The 24,677-nt window shown below is 68.4% G+C and overlaps 2 protein-coding genes across 7 annotated transcripts in view; one reads left to right on the top strand and one right to left on the bottom strand.

The window, feature by feature from the left end:
* RTN4RL1 (reticulon 4 receptor like 1) overlaps positions 1–4,877 on the bottom strand; it is a 47,265-nt gene extending 42,388 nt beyond the window's left edge. The window contains exon 1 of the mRNA XM_090026432.1: positions 4,454–4,877. Coding sequence (XP_089882558.1) covers positions 4,454–4,466 — 13 coding nt within the window. The 5' untranslated portion in view covers positions 4,467–4,877. The remainder of the gene's footprint in view (positions 1–4,453) is intronic.
* A 1,440-nt stretch (positions 4,878–6,317) lies between these two features.
* DPH1 (diphthamide biosynthesis 1) overlaps positions 6,318–24,677 on the top strand; it is a 28,398-nt gene continuing 10,038 nt past the window's right edge. For 3 of the 6 annotated variants that reach the window (XM_090026428.1, XM_090026427.1, XM_090026426.1), the window contains exons 1-4: positions 6,318–6,628; positions 6,866–7,018; positions 21,736–21,857; positions 24,242–24,396. In XM_090026428.1, the coding sequence (XP_089882554.1) occupies positions 6,333–6,628; positions 6,866–7,018; positions 21,736–21,857; positions 24,242–24,396 (726 nt within the window). In that variant the 5' untranslated portion in view covers positions 6,318–6,332. Of the gene's footprint in view, positions 6,629–6,865; positions 7,019–7,092; positions 7,229–9,584; positions 9,649–21,735; positions 21,858–24,241; positions 24,397–24,677 lie in introns of those variants that run through there. The other 3 variants (XM_090026430.1, XM_090026429.1, XM_090026431.1) reach the window with 2 other exon arrangements.

Genomic DNA, 24,677 nt, shown 5'->3' with positions numbered 1-24,677 from the left:
TGCTCCATGGGCATGTCCCTGCTGCGCGTGCATTCAGCGCACGGCGGGCCTATTGCACCAATACCCCCCGATACATGCAATCCTGTCCCGTAGATATGATGGCATGCGAGTAAACACACATGTGCACGCATATGCACATACATATGCGCAGGCAAACCGTGCCAAAATCCTTGCTCCACAGCTGTTTTCCTCAGGAAAACAAACTTTGGCGTTTCCGTTTTGCTTCTCTGCTTACTCAGAGCCAGGAGACAGTACGAGCACCAGGCTGTGCGCAGAGGGTGCCTCTGCAGCCACTCTGACAGCTGTTACCCTCGTCCTCCCTCCCACTCCTTTCCACCCACTTGTTGCATCCTGTCTTAAATTAGATTACAAACTCTTTGGGGCGGCTGTGTCATTGTGCGCGCGTGCATCGCACCTGCACTGCACGTAAACAAAGCAGGAGCGACTATGAGCAGTGAGCGGCATCGCTGGCACCTCGCCACCCCCATTGCCCACTGCCGGATCAATCCGCTTGGAACAAAATGCCTCTGCCATCCCAGTTTGCAGTTACTAATGCTAAGCACCTGCCCAGCCCTGTGCGGACGTGGACCGTGGCAGGTGATGCAACTTTTACTGCTCCCACTTTGCAGAGGTGGAAACAGGAGGTTCAATGCTCAAGGAGCCGGTACTGGAGTGGGAAGCGTAATTTAGGAGTTGTTGGCTCCCAGTCTTGTGCTCAGCACAACAGGCCGCTGAGCCTCTTTACATGGGGATAAATCAGAATTAGTCAAAACAATCAGTGCGTCTGTGGGGCAGTAACGTTCGCAGTTAGCGCATTATGAACGCCGCGTGGAAAATAACGCCATGTCCCCTGAAGTCAGGTCAGAATCATTATCCCAGTTTCACAAACGAAGATATTACGTGACTTGTTTGCACATCGTACAGGCAGAACTGGAACTCGGGCAGCCCAGCTCCCAGCAAAGTGCTCCTTCCCCTAGACAGCCCTCTCTCTCTGGGTGCTGCTTTGCTCAGATGGTTATTTAATTCTTTTCTTTTTAAGCTTTTTCCCCTCTGCGCCATTCCTGCACAGGCTGATTACACGGGGATGGTTCCGGGAAGCCCGGGACACCAAATGTGTAGTTTAGGCTGGTGGCACTTCCCCAAATCTCAGCTTAATGAATGCCCTGGGTGGGCACCTCTAGCTGGTTAGGCAGTTAAGGAGCATATCTAACAATCATGTACGCGCCGGATGGCTCAGGGGATTGATAATGGGCTACAGTGCCTTTCAGCTGCAGCTTTCTGCTTCAAATGTGGCTCAGGCTCTTAGCTGCCAAGAGCTGTCATCATCCACGGGGTTTTCTGTAGCATGTGAGAGCGCATCTGTGCAATTCACAGTGGACAAGTGTCCACCTCAAAGTCAGCACGCTTGTCAGAGGTCTGCAGAAACGCTCGGGGCTGAAGAGCCACGGAGGCGGGAGGCAGGGCAAGGGGGGCGTGCTGCTGGGGCCAGTGCTGCGCCTGCTCCCTGGCCGGCAGCAGCTCGTTCCCCCAGGCTGGGGGGTTTCGGAGAAGTGCCCTGAACTCGCTCAGAGGCAGAGGTGACCACAGTGTTTCCGGGGCCGGCTGGCTCCTGGATTTTGGTGGTGGCTCATTGAGGACACGTGGCAGTTTTCAAGGCTTGAGACAGTCCTGGCTGCAGGGGCTGCGTGGCCTGGCAGCGAGGTGTGGCCAGGCGGTGCTGGGGCAGCACAAGCCTCCGGCCTCCGTGGCCTGGGCTCTGCTGGGCTGTTGGTGGGTGCGGGCAGCACAGGGACGGAGCTGGCTGCATGGAAGGAGGAAGGGGCGGCCGAGAGGCTGTTCAGCAGGTTCAGCTCGAGGGGCCTGGGCCAAGCTGCCGCTGCCTTGCGGAGAGGGAGCCGTGAGCCACACACATGCTTATGAGTCACTTCTCTGCCTAACTTCTCCCTCGCTCGGTGGGGCTCTGCTCTGAAGTTTAGAGGCCAGGTTCTCAGGGCCCAGCCTCAGTGCAGGGGACTCTTTCCCTGGAAGGGTTTTCCTTTTCCTGCAGGCCCCTGGCACGGGAGCTGTGTCTTAGTAAGTGTCTGTGTGGCGCCCAGCTCAGCAGGGCTCCAGCCCTGACCCAGGCTGCGGGGTCCCCTCCTAAAAGTGTCGTGATGCAAGAAGTCGCTGGAGCCCAGACCTCCCTCCCCCACTGTCAGGGAACCCGGCCAGCGTTATTGTCCTGCGGCATCCGTCTCTCTGGAGCCGGCTGGAAAGAGAAAGAGACCAAACCGTCCAGGCAGTGCCCTTCTGCAGCCTGGCAGCACGGGCTCCGACTGCTCGGGGCTGGCGGGGAGCAGAGAGCCTCCTGCCGAGGGAAGCAGGCGGCCGCCCAGCTGAGACCCCGCAGCCGCGCCCCCACCACGTCCCTGGCTCCCTTCCACGGAGCAGCCGAGCAACAAAGTGAAATTAGCCTGATTTCACTGTGCTGCTGGTCTGGCACACAGGGGTGCAGCTAGAGAGACACGTTGCTGGGCTGGACCGAGCCGTGGGCCGGCTTCTGCTGCTCCCCTCGCGCCCGGGGGCCTGGAGCTCTTTCTCCTCCCACATCTCCATGCCCGCACACGCGTGTGTCGCCACCCCATGGGCGTAGCCTGGCCGTGGCTCCGCCTCTGCTGAAGTCCTCGCGAAGGCCCTCTGAGTTTGGCTCTCCATACCAATTTCTCCAGTGCCAAAGGTGCACCTGGTGCTCTGCGGGGTCCTCGGGCATGCCGTGCTGTAGCAAGCGCCGTGCGGACGGACCAGCCTCACCGCACGCTCCGCCGTCCCTGCCGTGTCCCCTCCGCCCCACCTGCGGGCTCTCCGGCCTGTGCACAACTGCCCCCCCGCCCATGCACTGGCACTAACACATCACCCCTTCCGCGCCGCAGCTGCACGCCCCAGGGCCAGGGGAAGTCTCCCGCTGGGTTTTCGAGCCCTTCGTGGAGCTCTGCCAGCCCCTGCCCACACCGTTCCCTCGCCTGGCACGGCTCCCCCAGAGCCCTTGCCCGCCATGGCGGGGTCAGGGAGCCTCCTATTTGCCACTTCTGTCCTTGGAGTCATCTCTACCATCCCTCTGGCTCGTTGTGAGTGCATCTCCTGGCAAATCCCAGCTGAATGCATCTCTTCCCCGCCCGTGGCTCATCTCAGCAGAGCAAGGTGGAACCATTTTAAGCTCAGCGCTGTATGCACTTGCGCTGCCGGGGCCTGGAGACCCGCCCGCACCAGGGAAGCATTTCCCAGCCGGGCATCTGCACCGGAGGCAGGGTCGAGGGGCCCAAACCGGAGGCACTTCCCTGCGCTCCAGATGGCCGCGTTCCTCAGAGGTGGAGCACAGCAAGCGGAGCGCCGGGCCTGGCGCTCGGCGGAAAGGTCTCTGCTTCCCGGCTGCGCCGCGGCCCCAGGAGGGAGGGCCTGCGAGTCTGCCCTTCTCCCGCTCCCGCTCTCAGGAAGAACAGATTTGGCCGCCCCGCGGAGAGCAGCAGGCTGCTCCCTTCCTCCCAGCCCAGCTCGTGCTTTCCAGCTTGTTTTCATTCCCTCCCCAAAGGAATCGGCTGGCCTCACTGCAGAGCCACCTGGGACCCTACCTGAGCACCAGCCTGCCTGAGCCGTGCCAGGGAGTGGGGCCCGCACAAGCTGCCACGCAGGGACCATCTGGCTGCAGAAGCCCGGAGAATGGAGTGCATCTTGCAGGAGCGCAGGCCTTAATCTAGCTGCTTGCTGAATTATTCAGAGATGGCATTAACTTATAAATGAGTGTGTTTGACTGATTTTGTGGTTGATGTACAGATAAATTCTAATGAAAGACAGCTACAAGATTTTAAATTATTAATTAGGCTGCCACTTAACAAAGCCTATTTGGCACTCTATTTCCTTGCTTAACAAGACAAAAACTTTAAGGATAGGTTTGTCGTAGCCCAGAGGCTCTGGATTTGCATGCTGTTGTTCTAGCTCCGGAAAGGAGGCTGCAGATCGTGACCCGGGCGCGGGTGCCAGCCTGCTTCCCTGCCTTCTCGGCCCCGGCCCGGCGCGGGGCACGGCGGTGCTCCCGGGAGCGTGCCCCGGCCGCCCTCGCCCGCCGGCCCGCACGTGCACAGGGCGGGCCCTCGCCTGCCCAGGCGCCCTGACGTCAGAACTCTTGGGCTATGACGTCCCGGCCCGTTGCCGTGGCGATGGTCGTGATGTCACCGTGCTGTTCCCCTCGAATCCCCACAAACTTTCCCCGAGCGGCGGGAGCCCCCCCGGCCCGCGCCCCCCGCCCTCCCGCCCGGGCCCGGGGACTGGCAGCGCCGCCGTGCGCCGCGGCCCCGCGCGGGCGCAGCGAGCCCCGCGCCCCGGCCCCGGCCCCGGCCCCGCGCCGCCCAAGTTTGGCGCCGAGGACCGAGCGCGAAAGTTTGGGGCGAGTGGTGGCCCCGGCCCGGCGCGGCGGACTCACCTTTGCGGAGCATCTTGGAGCCGGTCCCCGGGGACGCGGGTGCGACGTCTCGGCGGCGGCGATCAGAGCCCGGCGCCCCGCGGCGAGCGGCGGCGGCTGCTCCGAGCCCGAGCCCGGGTGGCCCGGCCCGGCCGGAGCATCGCGGGCCGAGGGTGCGGGGCTGCGGGGCGGCGCGGGGCCGGAGCGCGGCGGCGGCGGCGGCGGCGCTGTGCCCGGCTCCGGCTCCGGCTCCGGCTCGGGCTGCGGCTGCCCGCTGTGCCTCGGCGCTCGCTCCCCGGGGCGCCTTTTAGGGGGGAAGCCGCCCCCTCCGGGCCGGGCCGGGCCGCTGCCGCCGCCGCCTCCCTCCACCCCCTCGGGCTGCGCCCATCCAGCGCCGCGCGGTCCCGCTCCGCTCCGCTCTCCCCGCAGCGGCGGCGGCGGCAGCCGAGCCGGGCTGGGCTGGGCTGGGCTGGGCTGGGCTGGGCGAGCCCGGCCGGGCCCCCCCCCGCCCCGCCCCGCCCCGCCCCGCCGGCCCCTCCTCCTCGCCCGCCTCCCATGCACAATTTATGAAAGTGCTCCTGTGCCGAGCGCGGAGCGCAGCGCCCCCCTCCTGCCCCCCGCCCCGGGGGCGCGCCGCGGTCCCCGGGGGCGCGGCGGTGTCGCCCGTCGGCGGGCACGCACACAGCTGCAGCGGGCGCGGCAGGGCCCGTGCTGGCTGTGACGGCCCGGAGCGCCCCGTCGGCCCGGCGGGCGGGTGCGGAGGCCCAGCCCCGGCGCGGAGAGCAAGGAGCGGCCGGCAGCCCCCACACGCGCCTTCCCCGGGCGCGCACCCATGGGCGCAGGGCGCCGCGGTCCTGCGGCCGGCGAGGAGCCGGGCTGGCTTCCTCCAGGGAAGGGCTGGGCTGAGCTCCCCCCGCCCCTGGGCCGTGGCGGCCGGGGCTGCTGGGGGAAGGCGGCGGGCGGCACCCCGCTGGCCAGCGCTTCGTGGGCCGACAGCGCAGTCCCGCCGCCCTGCCTCCTGTCACTGCCCCCGACTCCGCGTCCCCTCCAGCCCTGCCTGCCAGGGCGGCGCCGGCGCCGGCCGGGAGCCCCGCTCGGGCTGCCCCGGGCCCCAGGCCAGCCGCCCTGGCCACGCAGCCCGCCCGGTGCTGCTCGCCCAGGCCCTCGTGCCGGGCCCGCAGCACTGGGTCGGGCAGGCCGGCGCGGCGCCTCCCCGCCTGCCGCGGGCCCAGGCCTGCTCCAGCGCAGCGGGCCCGGGCTGCCCCGTGCCGGCGCCCCGCGGGCCTGGCAGCCCCCCCCCGCGCTCAGGGGCAGGCTTGCGGGCGCGGCGCTGCCGAGCGCGGTCCCGGGAGGAGCGGGCGCGGGGGCGCGGGGCGCGCGGGGGCGGCGACGAGCCCACTGCTGCGCGGGGCTTGTCCAGCGCGAGGCGGGCGCCGATTACTCAAGCGCTGAGTAAGCCGGAGTGCAAGGGAGCGGGAGCGTGCGGTGCAGCTGTCGCTCAGCCTGTGTGGGGGAGCGAGGGGCTAATTTAATTAGTTTGTAATAAAATGTCACAGAAGAGACGGCCAAATGCAGCGGGGAGCTCGGCGGCGTGTGCGGCCGGCGCCAGGAGCCCCGTCCGGCCCGGGAGCCGCGGGAGCCGGCGCGGAGCTGGGCTCGGGCGCCCCGCAGCGCTGCAGCCACGCACGCGCAGGGGCCCCCGCCCCGCAGCAGGCCGCGCCGCGCCCGGGGCTCGGCCTGACGGGAGGCGCTGGGCGACGGCGGGCCAGGCCCCGGGGCCGGGGGCAGAGCGCGGGGCCGCGGCCGCTCTGCGGGAAGCGGGCTGCCCCTCGGGCCAAGCCGCCGCCATGCGGCCTCGCGGCCTCGCCGGCACGTGCGGCCTCGCCGCCGTGCCCGGCCGATGAGCGGGGGTGTCGCGCCCCCTGTCCCGAGGTGCCCGTGCCCGGGCTGCGGGCGGCCCCGCTGCGCGCCCGCCCGTCCCCGGCTCCCCCCGGGCCGCGGGGGCCGCCCTGCCCCGGCCGCGCCCCTGCCCCTGCCCCTGCCCGGCGCCGCGTGGGCTCGATGGCTCGGCCGGCGGCTGGCGCTGCCTGTGCGGCGCTCGGCTGGCGCTGCCTTTTCGGCCTCCACGTGGCTTTGTTGGGATGGCGGCGCCGCCGTGCCGCCGCTCCCCCGGCCCGGCCCCGGCCCCGGCCGCAGGTGCGAGCGGGAGCGGGAGGGGGGCCCCGGCCTGCTGGGCCTCCTGCTCCCCCGGGCCAGGGCCGAGCTCGGCCCCGCTCGTGCCAGGGCCCCGTGCTCCGCCCGGGGGGGGCCCCGGAGGTCTGGGCCGCGGCCGGGCACCGGGGGCGCGGGGGGACGAGCCGGCCTGCGCCCGGGGCCCGTTGGCAGCCCCGCCGCAGCCGCAGGCGCCGTGACCCCCGTGCCCTTGTGTCGCAGGCCGCGGCCCCCCGCGCCGGGCGGCGAAGCAGGTCCCCGAGGAGATCCTGGCGGACCGGGAGCTGCAGGCGGCGGTGGCGGCCCTCCCCGCCAACTACAACTTCGAGGTGCACAAGACGGTGTGGCGGGTCCGGCAGGCGCAGGCCAAGACGGGTGAGGAGCTGCCCCGCCGCGCCGCGCCGGCCCGGGACCCGCGGGCACTGCTGGGGCCCGCCCGGGCCGCGGCGCACCCATGGATGCGGCGCCTGAGCCAAGCTGTCAGTCAGGCTGCGAAGCAGCTGCCAGCCCGCCGGTGTTTAACGGACGTGGCGGGGAGCTTTCCATAACCCTTCAGATGATTTAATGCCTCAGCGTCTCAGGATGGTAATTACATTTGACAGGACAGGCCGAGTCGCGCAGATCTGTCATGCAGCCGGAGATCGGTCTGGGACGCGGGCCAGGGCTTCGGCTACCGTGCCCTGCGCCTTGCCCCGTCCGTGTGCTGCTTTGGCCAGGCAGCCGGGGCTCGGCCTTCGGGGCCAGTTCTGCTGCGAGCTCGGAGGGGAGGATGTAGGGATGCACCTGCCCGCCGGCGCGGCTGAGAGGCGTCCAGGCCAGGAAGCGAGGAGACGCCCCTTGTCCCGCCATGCACGGCCCCCTCCCAGGGTGGGCGGATGGCCAGCTGGTCAGGCCTGCAGGTTAGACAGTTGCAGGGCACAGGGCAGCCGGCCCCAGGCACGCGCCAAGCTGCTCTGCGATAGGGGCTGCACAGCGCTCACCTCTGTGCCTGGGGTCTCAGCGCATCCTGGGCGTGAGAGACAGCAGGACCGCCCGAGAGCCTGCCTGCAGCTGGGGCTCCTGCATGGGACACGGCTGCGCTGCGTGCAGACAGGGGCTGCGGTGCTGCTGCTCAACCTGGGGGGAGCGGCAAGCAGCAGCGTTGGCTCTGGGACGTGGGGCCAGGCCTGTGGCAGGCGCTTACGCTCGGGAGCAGGAGCCAGGCTGGGAGGTGTCGCTGGGCCCAGGAGAAGCTCATGTGACCTCGAGGCTCAGCTCAGCCTTGTGGCCACAGCACTGAGCTGAGACTCAAGGTCTGGGATCAGTTCGCTGGACCGTGGGGAGGCTGCGTTGTCTCTGGATCTCATCCCGATCAGTAACTCTGTGTGCATGTGTGCATGCGCGTGTGCATGCGCATGTGTGTGCACGGGGGTGTGTCACCTTCCACGGTGGTGGGGGCACAGGGACGGGCTGGGCAGATCTGGGGTTGGCGGTGCCTGGGCTGATGGGCCTGAGCTGGGCCGTGCCTGGGCAGTGGCGCGGGCTGGACAGGGGAGTCCTGTGCCCCAGCGGGGCTGGGGGGTCACGGTGCCCAGCAGCAGTGGCCTGGGGCAGGGGCACTGCCTGGCACGCTGGTCGCTGCGTTGTGCTTCTTGGCACCTTGTAATGAAATGTAAATATGCAGTTGGGATTAGGTCTCTGGTTCTGGGGAGCGTTGGAAGCCGCACTGTTGTTCATGCGGGATTTGAGCAGCATGTGCGCAAGCCCAGCCTGCCGCGGGCTGACAAGGGGTGCTGCGGCCGTGTCACGCCTGTGGCTCCTGTGCGGCTGCCCGGCTGGGGCTGGGCTGGGGCTGGGGGCAGGCCCCTGATAGTGCGGGCGGGGCGGGGGTGGCTCTGGCTGCATATGGGCCTTGCCTGCTGCCGGGAGGCTGGGCTGGGAGCAGCTGGGGAGCGGGAGGCGAGCGGGTGATTCCCTCCGGCTGCTCGGGGGTGGGCGCTGCGGGAACACACTGTGCTGGAGCAGGGGAAGCCGGCTGCGTGGCGCTCCCCGCACCCGCCCTCGCCGGCAGGGCGCAGGCCTGGCTGGGAAGGCAGATCTGCTCTGCCTTGTCTGCCAGGCAGCCCAGGGTGAGGATTCCCCCTGGCCAGGTGGGAGGACCCTTCCCTTGGCCAGGAGCTGGGTCACCCTCAGCACTGCCACGGCCTGCCTGCCCTGGCACTAGGTGCCTTCCCCACCCCCCAGCTCTCCACACCGGGTGCAGCACAGGACTTGCCTGGTTCAGACGTGCAGGCCTGTGCATGGCCCAGTGCTTGACCAGGGCGCCCTGCCAGGGAGGGGCACATGGATGAGCTCTGTTGCGACTGGGATGCGAGAATGGGTCTGGAGTTAGGCCAGCGGGATAGACAGGACTTGCCGCCTGGGCTGGAGGCTGCAGCCCCAACCTGGCCCTGGGACCCTGAAGCCTGGGGGGACGGGCGGCCCAGCAACCAGCTTGGGCCCAGGATGGATGCCCGGCTGTGAGCACCTGATGCTGCAGCATGGGGGCTGGGGAGGGTCCCAACCACGAAGGGCCAGCCCTAATGGGGCCTGAGCTGTGGGCTCCCCTGGTTCGCTGTGTGCGGAGAGCCCAGATGCCGGCACATGGCTTCACGCCCCATGGGAGGTGTGGGGTGTTCGTGCCCAGGCTTCACCCGCCATCTGCGCTTGGCCAGTCTCAAGCTAATAGCGCCCGCTGCTGCCCTCCCCCGGCATAGTGCCCTGTGGTGGGAGGTCCAGGGGAGCCCTGCAGCTAGCAGCACCTCCGAGCCGGTTGGAGTGAGGGCGCCAGACCTCCTGGTGCCGGGGGCTGCACCGGCTGACTCCAGGAGCTGGGCTCCCTGCTCCACTGGCGCCCGGGCACTGGCTGTGGGGGACAGCAACCCACCTTGTGTGCTCAACCTGGGCTCCCTCTCTCTCCTAGTGGCCCTGCAGATGCCGGAAGGTCTCCTCATGTTTGCCTGCACCATCGCCGACATCATTGAGAGGTAAGGGGTGGGCAGGTGGGTGGCCTCCGCCCTGCCCTGCGCCCTTGGGATTGCTGAGCCTGGGGCTGGCTCCAGCCCTGCCCTGGGGCCGCATGTGCACGGAGATTGCTCCTGGCCCTGGGCAGTCAGCTGCCACCCTGGCCCAGGGGATTAGCTGGCTCTGCTCGTTAGCGGGGCTGCTCACCCAGAGAGCTCATTAGTGGCCGCGCATCTCCAGCCACGTGAGTGGAGGACTCAGCCAGGGATGGGCGCGAGGGCTGCCCAATCTCAGCTGCTCGTGCCAGCCTGCCAGCCTGGGGCACGTGGCTCCCGGCTGTGTTCACCACGTGCGGGAGGACGGGGCAAGTGCATGGGGCTGCCTTCAGCTGGCAAATGGGTGAGCCTGGGGCAGGAGCAGGAGGAGCTGGGGAAGTCCATGAGCCGGGGTGTGTGCTCAGAGCATGGGGAGCATCTCTGGGAGTGCTGGGGGGACAAGGGCAGACTGGCCTGGTGGTGGCTTCCGGAGCAGCTCCCCCCTTGGTGCCCTGGTCACTGCTCCCCCGGCAGCGTGGGAGAGCATGGGAGGGGGCTGGTCTCAGTAGTGGGCTCATCTGGGACTGGCTTCTGCGCTCGGGCCCCCAGGCCGGGCTCCCCCTGCACCCCGGATCTCAGGTGGGGAGGGGGAGCGCTGGGCCTATGCTCTGCTGGCAGAGAAGCCCTTTGCCCTGGTGCCCCTGCCGTGGCCTGTCCTGCAGCGCCAGGCAGCTGCTGGCCTGGAGCGTGGCGGGTTGCGCGGCAGTGCCGGGGGCTGCGCCTGAGCTTGCACGTTCCCGGCCGTGTGCGCACGGCTGGCGCTGCTGTCTCCCTGCAGAGCCTCGGGGCATCGCTGACTTTTGCAGCGCTGCACACAGCCGGTGCGGGAGGCTGCCCGGCAGCGCTCAGCCGTGCGTGGGGCCAGCTGCCTCCTTGCCGGCGCCTCGCAGGGCAGCCAGCTCCTTCAGGAGTGGCCTTGTCCCCGCTGGGGGAGGTGTCAGGGCTGGAGGTGGGTCCTGGGGATCTACTGGGGCCAGAGGCTGCGTGGCAAGCCAGAGACAGTGGGAGCCCGCAGGCGAGGCAGGGCCCTCCTGCCTGTCCTCTGCAGGGGATGGGTGTGGGCAGCTGGCTCTTGCAGCCTGCCTCTTCCCTCCGACGGCACGTCCATCAGTGGGAGCAGCCAGGGCTGCTGTGGGGCCAAGTTTGGGAATCACTGACCCATGCGCAGCCCAGGCTCTGGGGGAGGCCAAGCCAGTCCTTGGTCGTGGTGAGGGTGCCGGAGTTGGAGTCCAGGGTCAGGACGTGCTGCCGCGGTGCATGCAGCTGCAGCTCGGTCGAGCCAGGAGCCCTGGAGCGGTTCCCCCCATTCGCCCTGCCCTGCAGCAGGGTGGGAGTGGGACTGGGACCAAGGGCAGGTGCACCAGGCCCCTGGCAGGATCTGCACTCATCTCTTTACTGCTGCACTTGCTCCTCTCGGCCCTCAGCCCCTCCTGCTTTCACACAGCGAATTAGCACTAATAGTGCTGTGCGCCGCGTGCCAGTGGGGTCACAACACCCATTAGCATACCGTCTTCCTGGTGCAGACGGGTTCTGGGAGCACCCGCTGCCCTTCCCAGCTGCCGGGAGCTGAGCAGCTGCTGTGTCAGCACCAGCCGGGAGCCAGGGCCTCTGGGCTCGGTCCCCAGCCCTGCTGCTGCCTTGCCAGGCAGCCTTGGGCAAGTAAGTCCCTTGCCCTGCCAGGCTGCAGGGTGACTGTGGTGTCTCCCACCTGCCACCCCCAGTGCTCGTGAGTCAGGGCAGCAGCAATGAGGAGCTTGGTGGGGGGTGGAGGGAGCTTCCATCCAACCCCCTGTCCTCCCACCCACCCCTGCCCTGGGGTTGGTACCTGTGCCGCGGGGCGTTTGGTCCTGGTCAAGCCTCTGTGGGCCTCTGGATGGGGAGGCCAGGGCGGCAGCAGCTAGGGGGGCCTGGCGCTGGCCTGCTGCCGCATGTGGGCATTGGGCATCAGCATTGCCAGGCCGCCTGTGCCTTTAAGAGCCTGCCGTTCCCCTGCTTGGCTGGAGCCTCTTTCATGTCTCAGACTTCAAAGGCAGCAGATTAAGGGGATTCTTTTATCTGAATGGAACCATGAGTGGCGGTGGCGGCAGTCCTGCCCGCTGCAGCGCTGGCTCCTCCGGCCCCTCTCCTGGGGCGCTGTGTGTGTGTGCGCACGCCCGCGCCCCGCTGGGGTGCCCGGGGCCCTGCCCTGCTCGTTGGGGCAGAGGCCGTGGAAGGTAGACAGGGTGATGAGCAGTGGGAACAGGGAACTTTCAGTGGTGGGAAGTGGGCGTAGACTTGCCCCTGGGTGCAGCCAGCAGCGCCCCCCAGCCTGGCTGCGGCTCTGGTTGCTGAGGGTCCTGGCCAGCCAGGGCCCTGTGCTGGAAGCAGGAGCTTGTGAGGGAGAAGAGGACTGGGTGGGTGGTGGGTGCTGGCCAGTCGCTGTGCTGGGGATGGGGTTGGCAATGCTCGTTCCAGTGAGGGGCACGGGTGGGGGTGGGGGCAGGGCTCTGCTGCATTGGTTTTTCCTGCCTCTTGCTGCTTCTGCACTGGCTGCGAGGCGCTTTGGACTGGTGCGTGTGCCTGGTGGGCGCAAGGAGGGTGGTGGTGTGGGGTAGCACTAGGGCAGGTCTTGCTTGGGCAGGGCAGAGGAGGTGGCTGGCCCTGGCCTTGGCTGCACAAGTCCCTGGCATGCTACAGCTGTTGCCTGCGCCTGCATGGGTTGGGCAGGCCCTGTGCCTGCTGCGTCCAGCTGTGGAGGATGGTTGGCCCTGCCCGAGGTGCGGTCTGCTGCCCGCAGGCTCCAGGCTGCCTCTCCCGTCTCCAGGGGCCTGGGCAAGGCTGGCCTGCAGCTCCAGGCACCTGTCCCCGAGCCAGTTCCCCGGCGGGGCGGGGGGCATTGTCCGACGGGCATGCGCCTGCTGGGCGCTGCTGGGAGAGGGCAGGATGGGCTGTGGCGTTCGCCCGTTCCTGCTCCTTGTGCCCTGCGGCCCCCTGGGACTGCATTAAATTGAAGCAGGTGAGGGGTTAGATCGACAGGGTCTGTTCCCAGCCTCGTTAGCGCTGACTCTTCTACCATTAATATTTATAGTCGGTGTTCACGTGGTGGCTGCCTTTGATGGTCCTTCCTCCCCCCACCACAACTGCAGGGCTGGGAGGAGCCCGGGCAGCTCTGGACGTGACTGGAATGGTCCCTGGTACCACGTGGCTCCGGGGTCCCGTGTGGGGCAAGCAGCCCTCGGCCTGCCCTGGCTCCAGGGGAGGTGTCTGGAACCAGCCGGCAGAGCTGCAGCCTCGGCCCCGCTCGAGGCGCCTGCCTGCTGGGCTGGGGAGGTGGCGAATCGTCCTCCCCAGCACTGGGTGGGAGGCGGCTGGCTGAGCCATGGAGTGGGCAGTGGTGAGAGCGGGGCTGGCCGCCCCTCTCCAGCTGCTGGAGCTGTGACAAGAGGGAGGTGGGAGCCCTGCCAGGACCCCATACGCTCGGCGTCACTGCCCGGCGCGGGGCCAGGCAGGGGGCGGAGGTTTGGGGGTGCCACTTGCTGGCTGGGCAGCGCAGGGGCTGCCGGGGCCTCGTGCCTGACTTGGCTCCTCCTGTAACCCCGCTTGCCCCTGCCTCGTAGTCGGTGATTGTGATTCTGCGCGGCACTGCCGGGATCCCGGGGCCTCTCTGCCCAAGCTGCCTGCACTCCCCCTCCTGTGCTTTAATATTTATCGCTCTTCCAGAGATGGCTGCTGCTACGATATTCACCCTGCAGCCTGGCCGCGGGAGTAGCGGGGACTCACCAGGGACCCCCGCCTCCTGCCCAGCTGGCTGGCTGGCACCATGCGTCGTGTCAGCTCCCCGCCTAGGCTACAGGGACCTGGGGGAGCTTCTGTCCCCCAGTGCCCTCCTGTTGCTGGCATCTCCCTGCCCTGGGCCACGGCCTGCTCCACCCCACGGCTAGGTGGCGAGATGGGGCATGGCTGGGCCCTCCCACTTGCCCCCTTCCCTGTCCCATCACCGCCCAGGGCAGCACTCGGTGCCCGCGCCGCAGCCCCGTGGACCTCATGCCCCTGTGGAGCCGGGTCTGGTGCCTGTCAGGGAGAGGAGCCGTGGGGCCAGGAGCACGTGGGCCCGAGGGTCTGTCGCAGCGCTGCAGCAGGAGCCATCACCAGTGTGATCAAAGGCTTCCCTGATACAGCACCGCACCACGAGAGGTGAAAGCTGATAAGAAGGGCGATGACAGTGAAAAGTGAATCCGGAGATCCGGAGCGGGTGTGTGTGGGGAGGCAGCATCTCGCTGGGGCCAGGGCCCCGAGTTCCCAGCTCTGGCAGGGCCCAGTGCCACGGGGTCGCAGGGCTGGCAGCCCCCAGGCTCCTCCAAAAGACCTTGGCCTCGCTGGGTGGGCTCCTGCAGTGCCCCTGCGCTCGGGCAGGGCTCTGGGGCCTTGTCTCTGGGCACCCAGGGGCCATGAGCCGGCGAGCGGGAGGTGAGGCAGCCCCGTCGCAGCCCCATGCTGTGTGATGTGTGCGGTGAGGCTGGGGGAGCAGCGAGTCCCCCACGGGCAGCCTGCGCGGGGAGCGGTGCCCGCCGGTGGGAAGGACCGGGCTTCGCAGGGCCTGTGAGGGGACGGGGGTGCTTGGGGGCTGGCCAGGCAGACCGCTCTGAGGCTGCCTGGGCTGTGAATCCCCCCCGGGCCCCTGTGGCTGCCCTCCATGGGGTCCCGGCCCATGGCTGAATGGAGCCGCACCAAGGGAGTTGGGGAGCTGCCTCTGGCACAGCTCCTTTGCAATGGAGAGCAGGCGCATGGCATTGATCGGCGCGAGGCCTCGTTAATTAGTGCTAATCGGTTTGTCTTTATCCACTCCATAAAGAAACCTGCTCTCCGTGCCGCCACTGAGTGGCAGCTGCCCGCCCCTCCGGCCAGGTCAAGGGCAGCGCCAGGGACTGGCCGTGTGCTGGGCCCCGGCTTGGGCTCCACGAGCCCAATCCCGCGGTGCCGCGGTTGCAGCCGAGCGGGGGCATCCTGGTGGCTGGAGGGGCGGGGGTGTGGGCGCTGGGGCTGTCAGGAGTCACAGGGCAGTGCTGTGTGGGAGGCTCCAGGTCGGGTCGGTTGTCACTGCTGATGCGACTTGAGAGGGGCGCGGCAGCGTGGCAGTGGCAGTGTCACTGCACCCTGGAGCCGCGGGGCCTGCGCCACGGACCTCCCATCTGCCGGCAGCCTGGGCCAGGCCTGCAGCGCAGACCAGGGCCATGTCCAGAGCGGGGTCAGAGGGTTGCAGAGCAGGGGACGTAGCGGCCCGGAGGCTTGTGCGGGCTCCGAGCGGGAGCCCACCCCTGCCTGCCTGGGCCTGGAGCGGCGGATCAGCTGGGCTCCGGAGCAGCAGCTCTCAGCTGGGCTTTTGATTCCTTGTTAATAAACTCCGAATGTCAGGCTGCGCAGCTGCTAATCCCTCTGTCTCCGTGCTCCGCCACGGTGTGAACAGCGCTTGCTAATCATGGGCGTCTCGGCAACTGGTGACAGGAGCCAACCCCGGGCTTCCCACCGCCCTCCCCAGAGCTGCCTCGGGCTGCGCCTGTGCCCTGCGCTGTGTGCCTGGCAGCCCCGGGGACTGCTGCAATTAGGGGCTCAGCCCAGGCAGAGGTGTGAGCCCAGCAGCTCCCGCCACCCCCTCCTTGGTGAGGTCCCTTGTGCAGAGCAGAAGCCCCTAGTGCCGCCCGGCAGGGCTGTTCCCCCGACCGTGCTGGGCAGCCCGGGTTGGCGGGGCTCGCTCCGGGACCAGATGCACGGGGGAGCCTGAGTCGGCGCCGGCTGAGCAGCAACGGGTTAAGGCTGCCTGCAGGGCCTGCGCTTTCTGGGCACGTGTCCTGGCCAGGGCGCAGCCGACAGCCCTGGCACCGCTTGAAAGGCCCCGTGCACCCGGGCGGGGAGATAACGCGGATCAGAACCTCTCTCTACTGATGGCTGGCTCGCATCGAGAGCCCGCCAGGGCCCCTCCGCCCTGCCAGGGACGCAGCTTCGCTCCCCCCTCCCGCCGTGCACGGGGCAGGCTCGGGCGATGGCAGCTCAGCTGCAGGGGCCCGTGGCCATGTCCCCTGGTTCATGGCCTGGGAGCTGAGGCCCCCCTGCAGAGGCAGCCCCCAGCCGCGGCGGCGCTCGCTGCTGACGCTGCCCTTGGAGGGAGAGCCCGGGACGCCCGGCACAGTGAGACATGCTGTGCAGGGAATGGGAGCACCGTCATTAGCCGCACAGCGGCGTCGTTAGTAGGGAATGAAGTTCTCACTTGGCTGGAGATGCCTCGTGCCCGCGGGGCAGTACTGGCGCAGTGCGGGGCGGGGGTGGGGGCCGTGCCTGCCGGTGCCTCCTTCCATGGCCCATCCCTGGGAGCCTCCACGGTCCCTCCTGCCCTGTGGGCAGCGCTTGGGGCTGTCGATCCGGCCCAGAGCTGCAGCCGAGGGGAGGCAGGACCTGCCGGGCCAGTGCGGAGGGTCATCTGGGTGTGAGCGGAGGGTGGGCCAGGTCTCCGGATGGGCCCTGTACAGAGCTTAGCCCGGCTGGGCCAGGTGTTGGCAAGGGAGCAGTGCCAGCCTGGCCCCCAGCAGCCCCTCTCCAAGTGTGACCCACTTGCAGCTGCTGGGCCGTGCGCTGTGCGAGGGCTGTAATTGCCCAGCTGCAGCAGCGCCTTTCCAAAGCCGTTTGCAGTAAAATTGCAAACTCATTATTTTAATTATGCGCAGCCTTCCTGTGCTAATGAAGTTGGGAGCCCGTTAATGTGGCTTGGTGACTGGCTCCCCCGCTAATTAAATGCATTGTTCTCTGCTTGGGCTGGCTGGGGCTGCGCTCAGCCCACACCACGCAGGGAGCATTGCCCAGGCCCCTCCACTGCCGCGGGTCGGGATGAAGCCAGGGGACCCGCCGTGTGGGGAGGGGGCTGGCTGTGGTCAGTGGCGAAGGGCGAGGACCACAGCAGCAGCTCAGGGTGCCCGCGTGCGGCCTGCCGAGGGGCAGACGCTATAGTGGGGTCCGCTTCGTCATCACTGTGCTGTCGCTGCTGTTTTTAATGCAGTTTTCATGTCCCTCAACAGGAAAGCTCATCGCTGCCCTCGCAAGAGCCTGGCCTTAGCTTGCACCGGGGGCCCGTGACTGCTCACGTCCCGTCCACCTGGTCCACATGCCCTTGGAGGGGGCATCACAGCCCTAGTGCCTCTGGTCCTGTGTCCTCCTGCCCCGAGCTGGGTCACAGGTGGAGCAGGATAGAGATGCGCCCTCGAGCTCTGGGGCTCCCCCCACCACTTCCACCGGGCTCCCGCCTCCCCTGCCCACTGCGCTGCTCCTCCACGGCCCCCAGCGCCTGAGACAGGCAGGGAGAAGGGGGCGCTGGGTGCTCTGGCTCTGCTCCAGGCCTCAGGCCCCTGCTGGGTCGCTCACGAGGCTGTGGCCGACGTGCGCCTACCCGCTGGCAGCCTCTGCACTCGGGCATCAATCGTGCCCGCTCTTGCCTGGCTCTGCTGTACTGCCGCCGGGCTGGGGACCCGCTCGCTCGCGGCTCTCAGGCGCTCTCCCTTGGACGTCTCGCTTGCAGCGCTGCCCGCACCCCTCATCGTCCCTGACCCTGGGGAGGTGCTGGAGGAGGTTGGCCGGGCCGGGGCCTGCATGTCAGGCTGCTGGCTTGTACACCACTGTCCGGAGCCCCCTTTGCTCTGTAACAGCCCCTCGGACGTCCCAGGGTGCCCCCTTCCAGCCCCGGGGCGTGGTCCATGCTGGGCCCAGTGCAGAGCACTGCCCGTGCCCTCTGGAGCCCTCGGGGTGGCGGCGGGGGGGACACGGATCTGCGCACACCTGATCAGCATCAGTCACCAGCGAGGCACGGCAGCGGTGCTAATTAGAGCTCAGCTCCAGGCTCCCGTGCCCCCAGGGACAGCTCCTGTGCTGCGGCTGCAGGGAGAGACCGTGTAGGGCTGGGGGGAAACGTGCCAGGGAAGGGGAGGGGGCGAGAGAGGCACCTCCTGGGGAGTGGCGAGGGAGGGGGACCTTGGGGCGGCTGGCAAGGATGTGCAGGGGCTCGGTGCCCTGCTGGCAAGGCCAGTGGGGTCTGGCTTGTCTGTCTGTCCGAGCCCAGGTCACAAGGATCCTGTTCCCTGAAGCTGCGGCTCAGTGCAGGATCCCTGGCCTAGCGCGGGGCACGTCTACACCCCAGCGCATTGCACTGGGGTTGGCAGTGTTGTGCTCGGCCCCGACACGGTGCCCGCTCCTTGCCCTGGCCGCAGCGTTGGGCTGCCTCGAGGCCCGAATTGCAGAGCGGGACTGTAGCACGCATGCAGGGAGACCTGCCTGGCGCTCTGGGCCCTGCACCAGCCTGCAGCGGGGCAGCCGTGTGATGGGAGGTGCTGCCCCGTGTCTGTGTTGTGGTAGGGGTGCCGGTGCTGGAGCTGGTGCAGGAGCCTGCCACGCTCACCCCCAGCCTGCACGGGGGGAGGGGGCCAGCCTTCTCCCCCACCTTCCCCCTGGCAGCGTAGCGCCTCCCCGCCTTCGGGCCAGGGCCGGGGCCGTGCCCGCTCGGGCGTGCGGCCTGTCTGTGCTGAACGCGGCACTTTATAAATGGGATGTTGGGAGCCATCTGTTTAAGGGAGGAGATAATGAATTAGGGGGAGATGAGAAAAATGCTAAGGCCGGGCTGTTTTTCAGAAAGAGCCGGGGTTTGCAGGACGCGCAAGATGAATAACCTCGCTGCGCCTTCAATATGCATGAGCTCCCCGCTGCGCCACGGGGCCTGTGCCTGGGGTGCAGGCAGGGGGACGGCCGTGCTGGTGTCCCCCCCACACCTACACTCCCGCCGGAGCCGCCTGCTCTCCTCCAGGGCAGCCGGGCGAGGCTGTGGCAGTGACAGACCCCCGTCCCCCTCGGCTTGCGTGTGCCTGGGAGCACAGCTCAAGGCTCTGGCAGCCGCAGCAGCACGAGAGAAGGGGCAAGAGTGTCCTGCGCACGCGGTTGCTGCCCACCTCGTGCGGTGCCCCGACTGCCGGGCGCTGGCCCCGCTGGCTGCTGGAACCAGGGGGCCAGGACTTGGACTGGGTGAGCGAAACCGGGCCCTGGGGCCACAGCAGCTGCCCCTTTGTCTTTGGTGCTACGGGGGCCAGGAAGCAGCGCAGTGCCTGGGCACGGGGCAGCGTGGCAGACTTTGTGGCACTCAGCCCTGGCCTTGGAGGAGCCGTCTCGCTCCACCCCGGTCTCTGCAGGACCGTGCAGCTCTGGGCTCCCGTCGCGTGTGCCCTGGGCCACAGGTGCCGGCACGCGGGGCCAGTGACGCTGCCAGGGCTGGGCCCCTCCTCCCCGCGCCCGCCCAGGGCCTGCACGCAGTTAGCACTCGCGGGCGCCTGCGGGGAGCAGGGGGTGGGCGCCGCCCCCAGCTTGCTGCCCCCCTCCTGTTGCTATTTCACTTTCGTGTTCCTCACCCCCAGGGACTCTCTCTGGGGTTTGGGCCAATTTGCATACATTTTAATCTATAAAAAATTAAGCGGCGCTGGCTGCTGCTCTGAGTCAGACCTCCCCGTCCTGAATCTTAAGGAGCTGAATAATTTTCCACTTTTGCCGAGATGTGTGGAGCCTGATTCATGCCGATTCCCTCGCCTTCCTTAGAGGAGGGGGCTGGGGTCAGGGCTCTGCTTCTTGGGGCTCCCCACCCCGTGCCAGCTCTGCCCCACAGCATCTCCCTGTCCCGCAGCAGCTGGGGCTGCCCGGGCGCTGCTCGCAGGCGCTGTCCTGGGGATGCTGTGGCTGTGCCGGGGGGAGGCCCAGGCAGCGCGAGGGACGACGCGGTGCGCCCGACCGGCAAGGTGCGTCGCCCTCCCAGCTGGGAGCTGCTCCCCAGGCTGAAGCCCCCCCGGGGGGTTCCCTGCGGAGGCTTTGGAGGCACTCGGGGAAGCTCTGGCTGAGTGCCGGCGTCCCGCCCTCCCCTCCCGGGCGCTGACGGGTGCGATTGAGCTGTTAATATTCAGCACGCTCTGTGGTTTCTCCACCCTCTGCCATCTGCCCAGATCTACCCACCACTTCTATTCTTGCCTGGTGCGTAAGAGTGCCTGCCCCGGGCTCTGGGTGCAGCGTGGCCCGGGCCCTGGGAGCTGCGCCCGGGGGGTCTGCATGGCCAGGCTCCGTAGCCAGCTGCTGCTCGTGTTCCTGCTCCAGGCCTGGAGGGGCCCTTGCGGGCAGGGCTCAGGCATCCCACCAGGAGCCTCTGCTGCACCCGGTGCATGGTGAAGGGGCGTCAGGGTCTCGCGGTTCCCAGTGACTGTCCCTGGGCCCCCAGCAGCACCCAGGCCCAGACATCCCGGGCCCGCCATTCTGCCTTGCCGGGGGCTGCCCGGGTGCTAGGGCAGGTGTGGGGCTCCTTCCCCAGCACTGCCCAGCTGCCGGGCCAGTGCTGGCAGGGCTGGGCCGGCCGCGGCGCTCCATCTCGTGTCCAGCCCTGGTGTGGCGGGGGAGGCCGCGGTGGCGCACGGTGGCATGGTGAGATACGGGCCAGACAATGGAGGGAGCATGCTCCGGGGAGCGCTCCGTGAAGCCCTGATGTAAATAAGGCATTAGCATATGGTTTAACCAGCCCCTCCAGGCGCGGGGCTTTGTCATTACAATACCTGCTTTCATAATTAAAATACCACAGCAGCTCCCCGGGAACGCGGCCAAGCTAATAATCCCCCAGAATGGTGCAATAAAACACCTACAAAGGTGGCGCCTTTAAATCACACAAGAGCCTCTGCCTTATCTCCCCACTGCCCGGCTGCCAGCAGCCCTGGCCCGCGCCCGGCCGCCCCGCCCCGGCTGCGCTGGGCCAGCCCCGTGGCCCTGCGCCCTGGCAGGGCCTGGCCACGCTCCGGCACGTGGGACCGTGGAGCGGGGCCGGCTGGTCCCCGGCAGCGGGTTGCGAGAGCTGGCGACGTGCTGCGTGACTCAGCTGCAGGCCCGCGGCTGGCTCCCGGCCACCCTGCTCGGTGCCAGGGGCCGGAGCGCGAGAGGAAGCCGCGCTTGCGGAGGGGGCTGGCACGGCAGGCGCCAGCGCTTGTTCCCTGGCACTTATCTCCCAATGCCACCTAGGCAGCAGCTGCTCCTCGTGGCCAGGCTGGCACGCAGGGCACGAGCGCGCTGCGCAGGCTGGGGCTTAGGCCCAGCCGTGACATCGAGCATGCGCGCCGTCAGCCCTGGGTGCCAGCAGGGGCGAAGGGGGCCCTTGACTTGCGGAGGCAGGGGCTGGTGCCCCCCCACTGGCAGCGCTGGTGGAGGAGCGGCTAATCCCCTGAACTGCAAACAGCTTTGCCCGGGTGAAGAGGCAGATTACCTCTGCAGCTCGATCCGGTCACGTCTCAGGGAGCAGCCCGAGCTAGTCCTCTCCAGAGCTGGGGGAAGGGGGCTGCAGCCGCGGCCCAGCGTGCCTGGAGTTGCCCTCTCTGCTTGGAGCCTGCGCCAGGACGAGAGGCGTGCTGTGCCTGGTGGGTGGGTTGTGCTGTGGGGGGATAGGGACAGCCCCAGGCAGCTCGGTCCTGCTGCGGCCGCCTCCCCTGTGCCCAGATCTGGGTGTCGGGCAGTGCAGGGGCTGGCTCAGCCTCCAGGACCCGCTCCAGTCTGCGTCTCCTCGTGTGCCCAGCGTGTACCTGGCTGGGCCCGAGCGCCGAGCCCCTCCCACTGCTGCTGCCTGGGGTGGGTGCTGTGAGCCCCTGAGCGGTGGCTCCCCCTCTTCTCCCCACTGCCTGCTGCCCAGCTGCCGCCCTACTGCTCCTGCAGCGCCCCGGGCATGGCGCCGAGGGTTGTGGCAGCCGATTCCCCCACAGCCCCGGGGGCAGGGGCCCAGGGTGGTTTCCGGGGCATGGGGGCAGTGCCAGCGTGCAGAGGAAGGAAATCGGCTCACGTACAGAGGGGCTCGGGCTGGGCGATGGCACCGGGGACCCAGCCTTGACCTGGGGCAGGATTGGGAACCGGGCCCTGCTTGGCCGGGGTTTGACTCCCCGTAGCAAGACCTCGCTGCCCCTCAGCCCTGCCTCTTGGCTCACGGCTTCTGCCTCCCCGCAGGTTCACAGGGGCCGAGGCCATGGTGATGGGCGACGTGACCTATGGCGCGTGCTGCGTGGACGACTACACTGCCAGAGCGCTCGGCGCAGACTTCCTGGTGCACTACGGACACAGCTGCCTGAGTACGTACGGCTCCGGCCAGGAGCTGGACGGCCTGTTCAGGGGCTCCTGCCATGTGGGGCTTGGGGTCGGGGTCAAGGCACGGGGCAGTGCCGGCTGCTGCAGGAGAGGCGGTATCCAGGCCCCAGTCACCGTTGCCGGCCGAGCTGCTTGGCGGCTGCGGCGTCCCCTGCCCTCGGGGAGCTCGAGAGGCGGGCGTGGGAGGCACCCCTGCGGGCGGGCTCAGGTGCGGCCCCTTCCCCACGAGCTGCGGGGCGGGACCTCCGCTCGGCACGGGGGCGGGTGCTGTCCTGCGAGCGGGCCGCACGCTCCGTGCAGCTGCCCGAGGCTGCCGAGGCCTCTGCGCTCTGCGCTGCTGGGGGACGTGCCAGCCCCGGGGCCCGCGCAGACTGCGTCCCCAGCACCAGCTCGGGAGGTGTCGCCGCTGCTCAGCCCCCATCCACCCACCCGTGCCCCGCTGCGCCGCCTGGGCCCTTAGGCTCAGCCCCTGCGACTCTCCCCGGGGCGGGGCGGGCTGCGCTGCCCTGTCTGCGAGCTGCTGCCCCAGGAGGCGGGGAGTGCGGCAGGGCTCCCGGGGCGCTGGTGCTCGCTGCCTGTGGGGCCCGGGCGCGGCTGGGGCGCTGGCTGCTCGCCGGCGCAACGGCTTGTTGGAAGGGAGGGCGAGGAGGAGGCTCCGCGCTCCCTAGGCGGAACGGTACTCTGGATTCGGTTGCCATGGAAACTGCACTGCTGTCCCAGATGCTGCTAACTTTGAAGTCCACACAGGATGGAATCAGCCCAAAAATAACAATAAGACACTCTGAGTTTTAAGGTGGATCCGAGCAGTTGCTACCCCGTGCCTGGCTGGACCGGGGGGGGCCTTTCTGCTCATGGGGAACCCCTCTGCCCCCATGGGGTGCTACCAGCGGTGCCCTCCCCAGGCCAGCGCCGCTGTCCGTTGCCCCGGGCCCACGGCCCTCTGGCGTGTCCTGGGCCAGTTGTACCTGGCGGGGCCCCGGGGGGCACGGCACGGCACGTCCTGCCGGGAGCTGCTGAGCGCCCTAGCCTGCACTGCAGCAGGCGGACTTGCTGCCTCCCCGTCCCACCCAGCAGCCTGGGCTGGCATCAGCAGGTCGGCTGGTCCCGGGGGCTGTCCCTGGCTGGAGGCCCCAGCCACTGAAATGACTCTGACCCCATCACACCTGTGTGAAGTTCACAGCTCTGTGCGGGGTCTGCGGCACGAGCACCGTGGGTGATAACGCCCAAGCTAGCAATGCCATCGCCTCCTTACAGGAGCCGAGGGGAGAGGGAGACAGGGCCTCAGTAAACCTGGGCTGTGAACCCCGCTGTCGATTTGTGACCTGCCAAAGCAGGGCTTCAGGGGTCAGCACTGGGACCCAAGGCCCCGCAGTGGCCCCTGCATCAGCGGCCCCTCGCTAGAACGTCTCTGCCATGCCTGGGCAGCAGCCCTGGCCTGATGACCTGTGCCGGGTCTCCCGGAGCAGGCGCAGAGCTTGCAGGGCCTGGCCCCGTCCCACGCGGCAGGCCAGTGTCACCCTGCACAGCCCGTTGGCTGCACCAGCTGCCAGGCGCCGGCTTCCCAGGGCTCTCGGGCTGTGGGCCTGGACGTGCAGAGCATCAGGCATGGCCAGAGGCTCCCTTCACCCCTCTAGGCCCCAGCCAGTCACCCCCGGGCTGCCACCTCCTCCTCTCCAGCTGTCCCTGTAGCTGGTGCCCGGGCGCTGTCCTGGGCAGGCCCTACAGTGAGGGATGGGGTGCTCTGTGGCAGCACCGCTGCTCCCTCCTAGTTGTGCCCCAGGTGCCCCTGGCTGCGGGGACCTCCATGGGGACACCTGCATGGGCAGGACTCACTTCTGCCCTGTGCCAGGAGCGAGTAATTTACATTTAATTGGGATCAGGTGAGCGGCCTGCGATGGGAAGCGAGCGCAGAGGCTGCGGATCGATGTTGACTCCGTGTACTTTAATTATTCACTTAATCGTGGTGACACGGGCTCCTTAGCATCGGGGGTAATTAGATTGGTGTTCATCGATTCCCTGGGCCACCGCCAGCTGCAGAGAAATGACCGGGCGCTGCCCCTAGCCCTGCCTGTGGCCCCCGGCTGACTTGGCTCTGGGGAGGCCTGGGTGGGCAGCAGGGAGCTGGGCTGGGACCTGTGCGGCCGTCTCCTGCCTTGGCCAGCCCCATGCGGCTGCAGCGGCGACCAGGGCAGCTGCGCTGCCGGCCTGGCCTGCTCCTGCATGAATAAGTAATCAGGAGGCAGGAAGCAGAGCTGGCTGTGCCCTGGGGCAGGATGCACGGCTGGCTCCCTGTGCTGGCTGGTGCAGGGCAGCCCTCCTTGCAGAGGTGCCCGGCCCAGCCCCTCACACCCACCTCTCCTGTGCCCAGTTCCCATCGATGCCGTGCAGGGGATCAAGATGCTGTACGTGTTCGTGGACATCAAGATCGACACATCTCACTTCCTTGAGACGGTGCGCTTCAACTTCCGCCCGGGCTCCCGCCTGGCCCTCGTCAGCACCATCCAGTTCGTCTCGGCCCTGCAGGTGAGGTGGGGGCGGGGAGGGGCCAGCAGCTGCCCCTCGCACCCCAACACCTGCCGGTGCAGAGGGGCAGCCCCCAGCGCCTCCTTCACCTGCTTCCCAGCCAGGGCCCTGCCTTGCTGCTGGCGCCAAGCACCTGCGCTGGTGGGCCTCAGGCAGGTCTACTAGGGCCCGCGCTCCTGCTTCGCAGCTGGCGCCGGTCCCCATGGGGGTCTGGAGCATGGGCATGTGGCCATGCGGCCTCAGGGACCCTGGCCCTCATCCCCTGGGCACAGCGGCCTCTG

The sequence above is a fragment of the Crocodylus siamensis genome, chromosome 13 (assembly GCF_052110815.1).
Source record: "Crocodylus siamensis isolate JL-2025a chromosome 13, ASM5211081v1, whole genome shotgun sequence".
Lineage (NCBI taxonomy): Eukaryota > Metazoa > Chordata > Crocodylia > Crocodylidae > Crocodylus > Crocodylus siamensis.
Note: the sequence above shows the minus strand (reverse complement) of the source record. Positions and strands in the feature narration are given on the sequence as shown.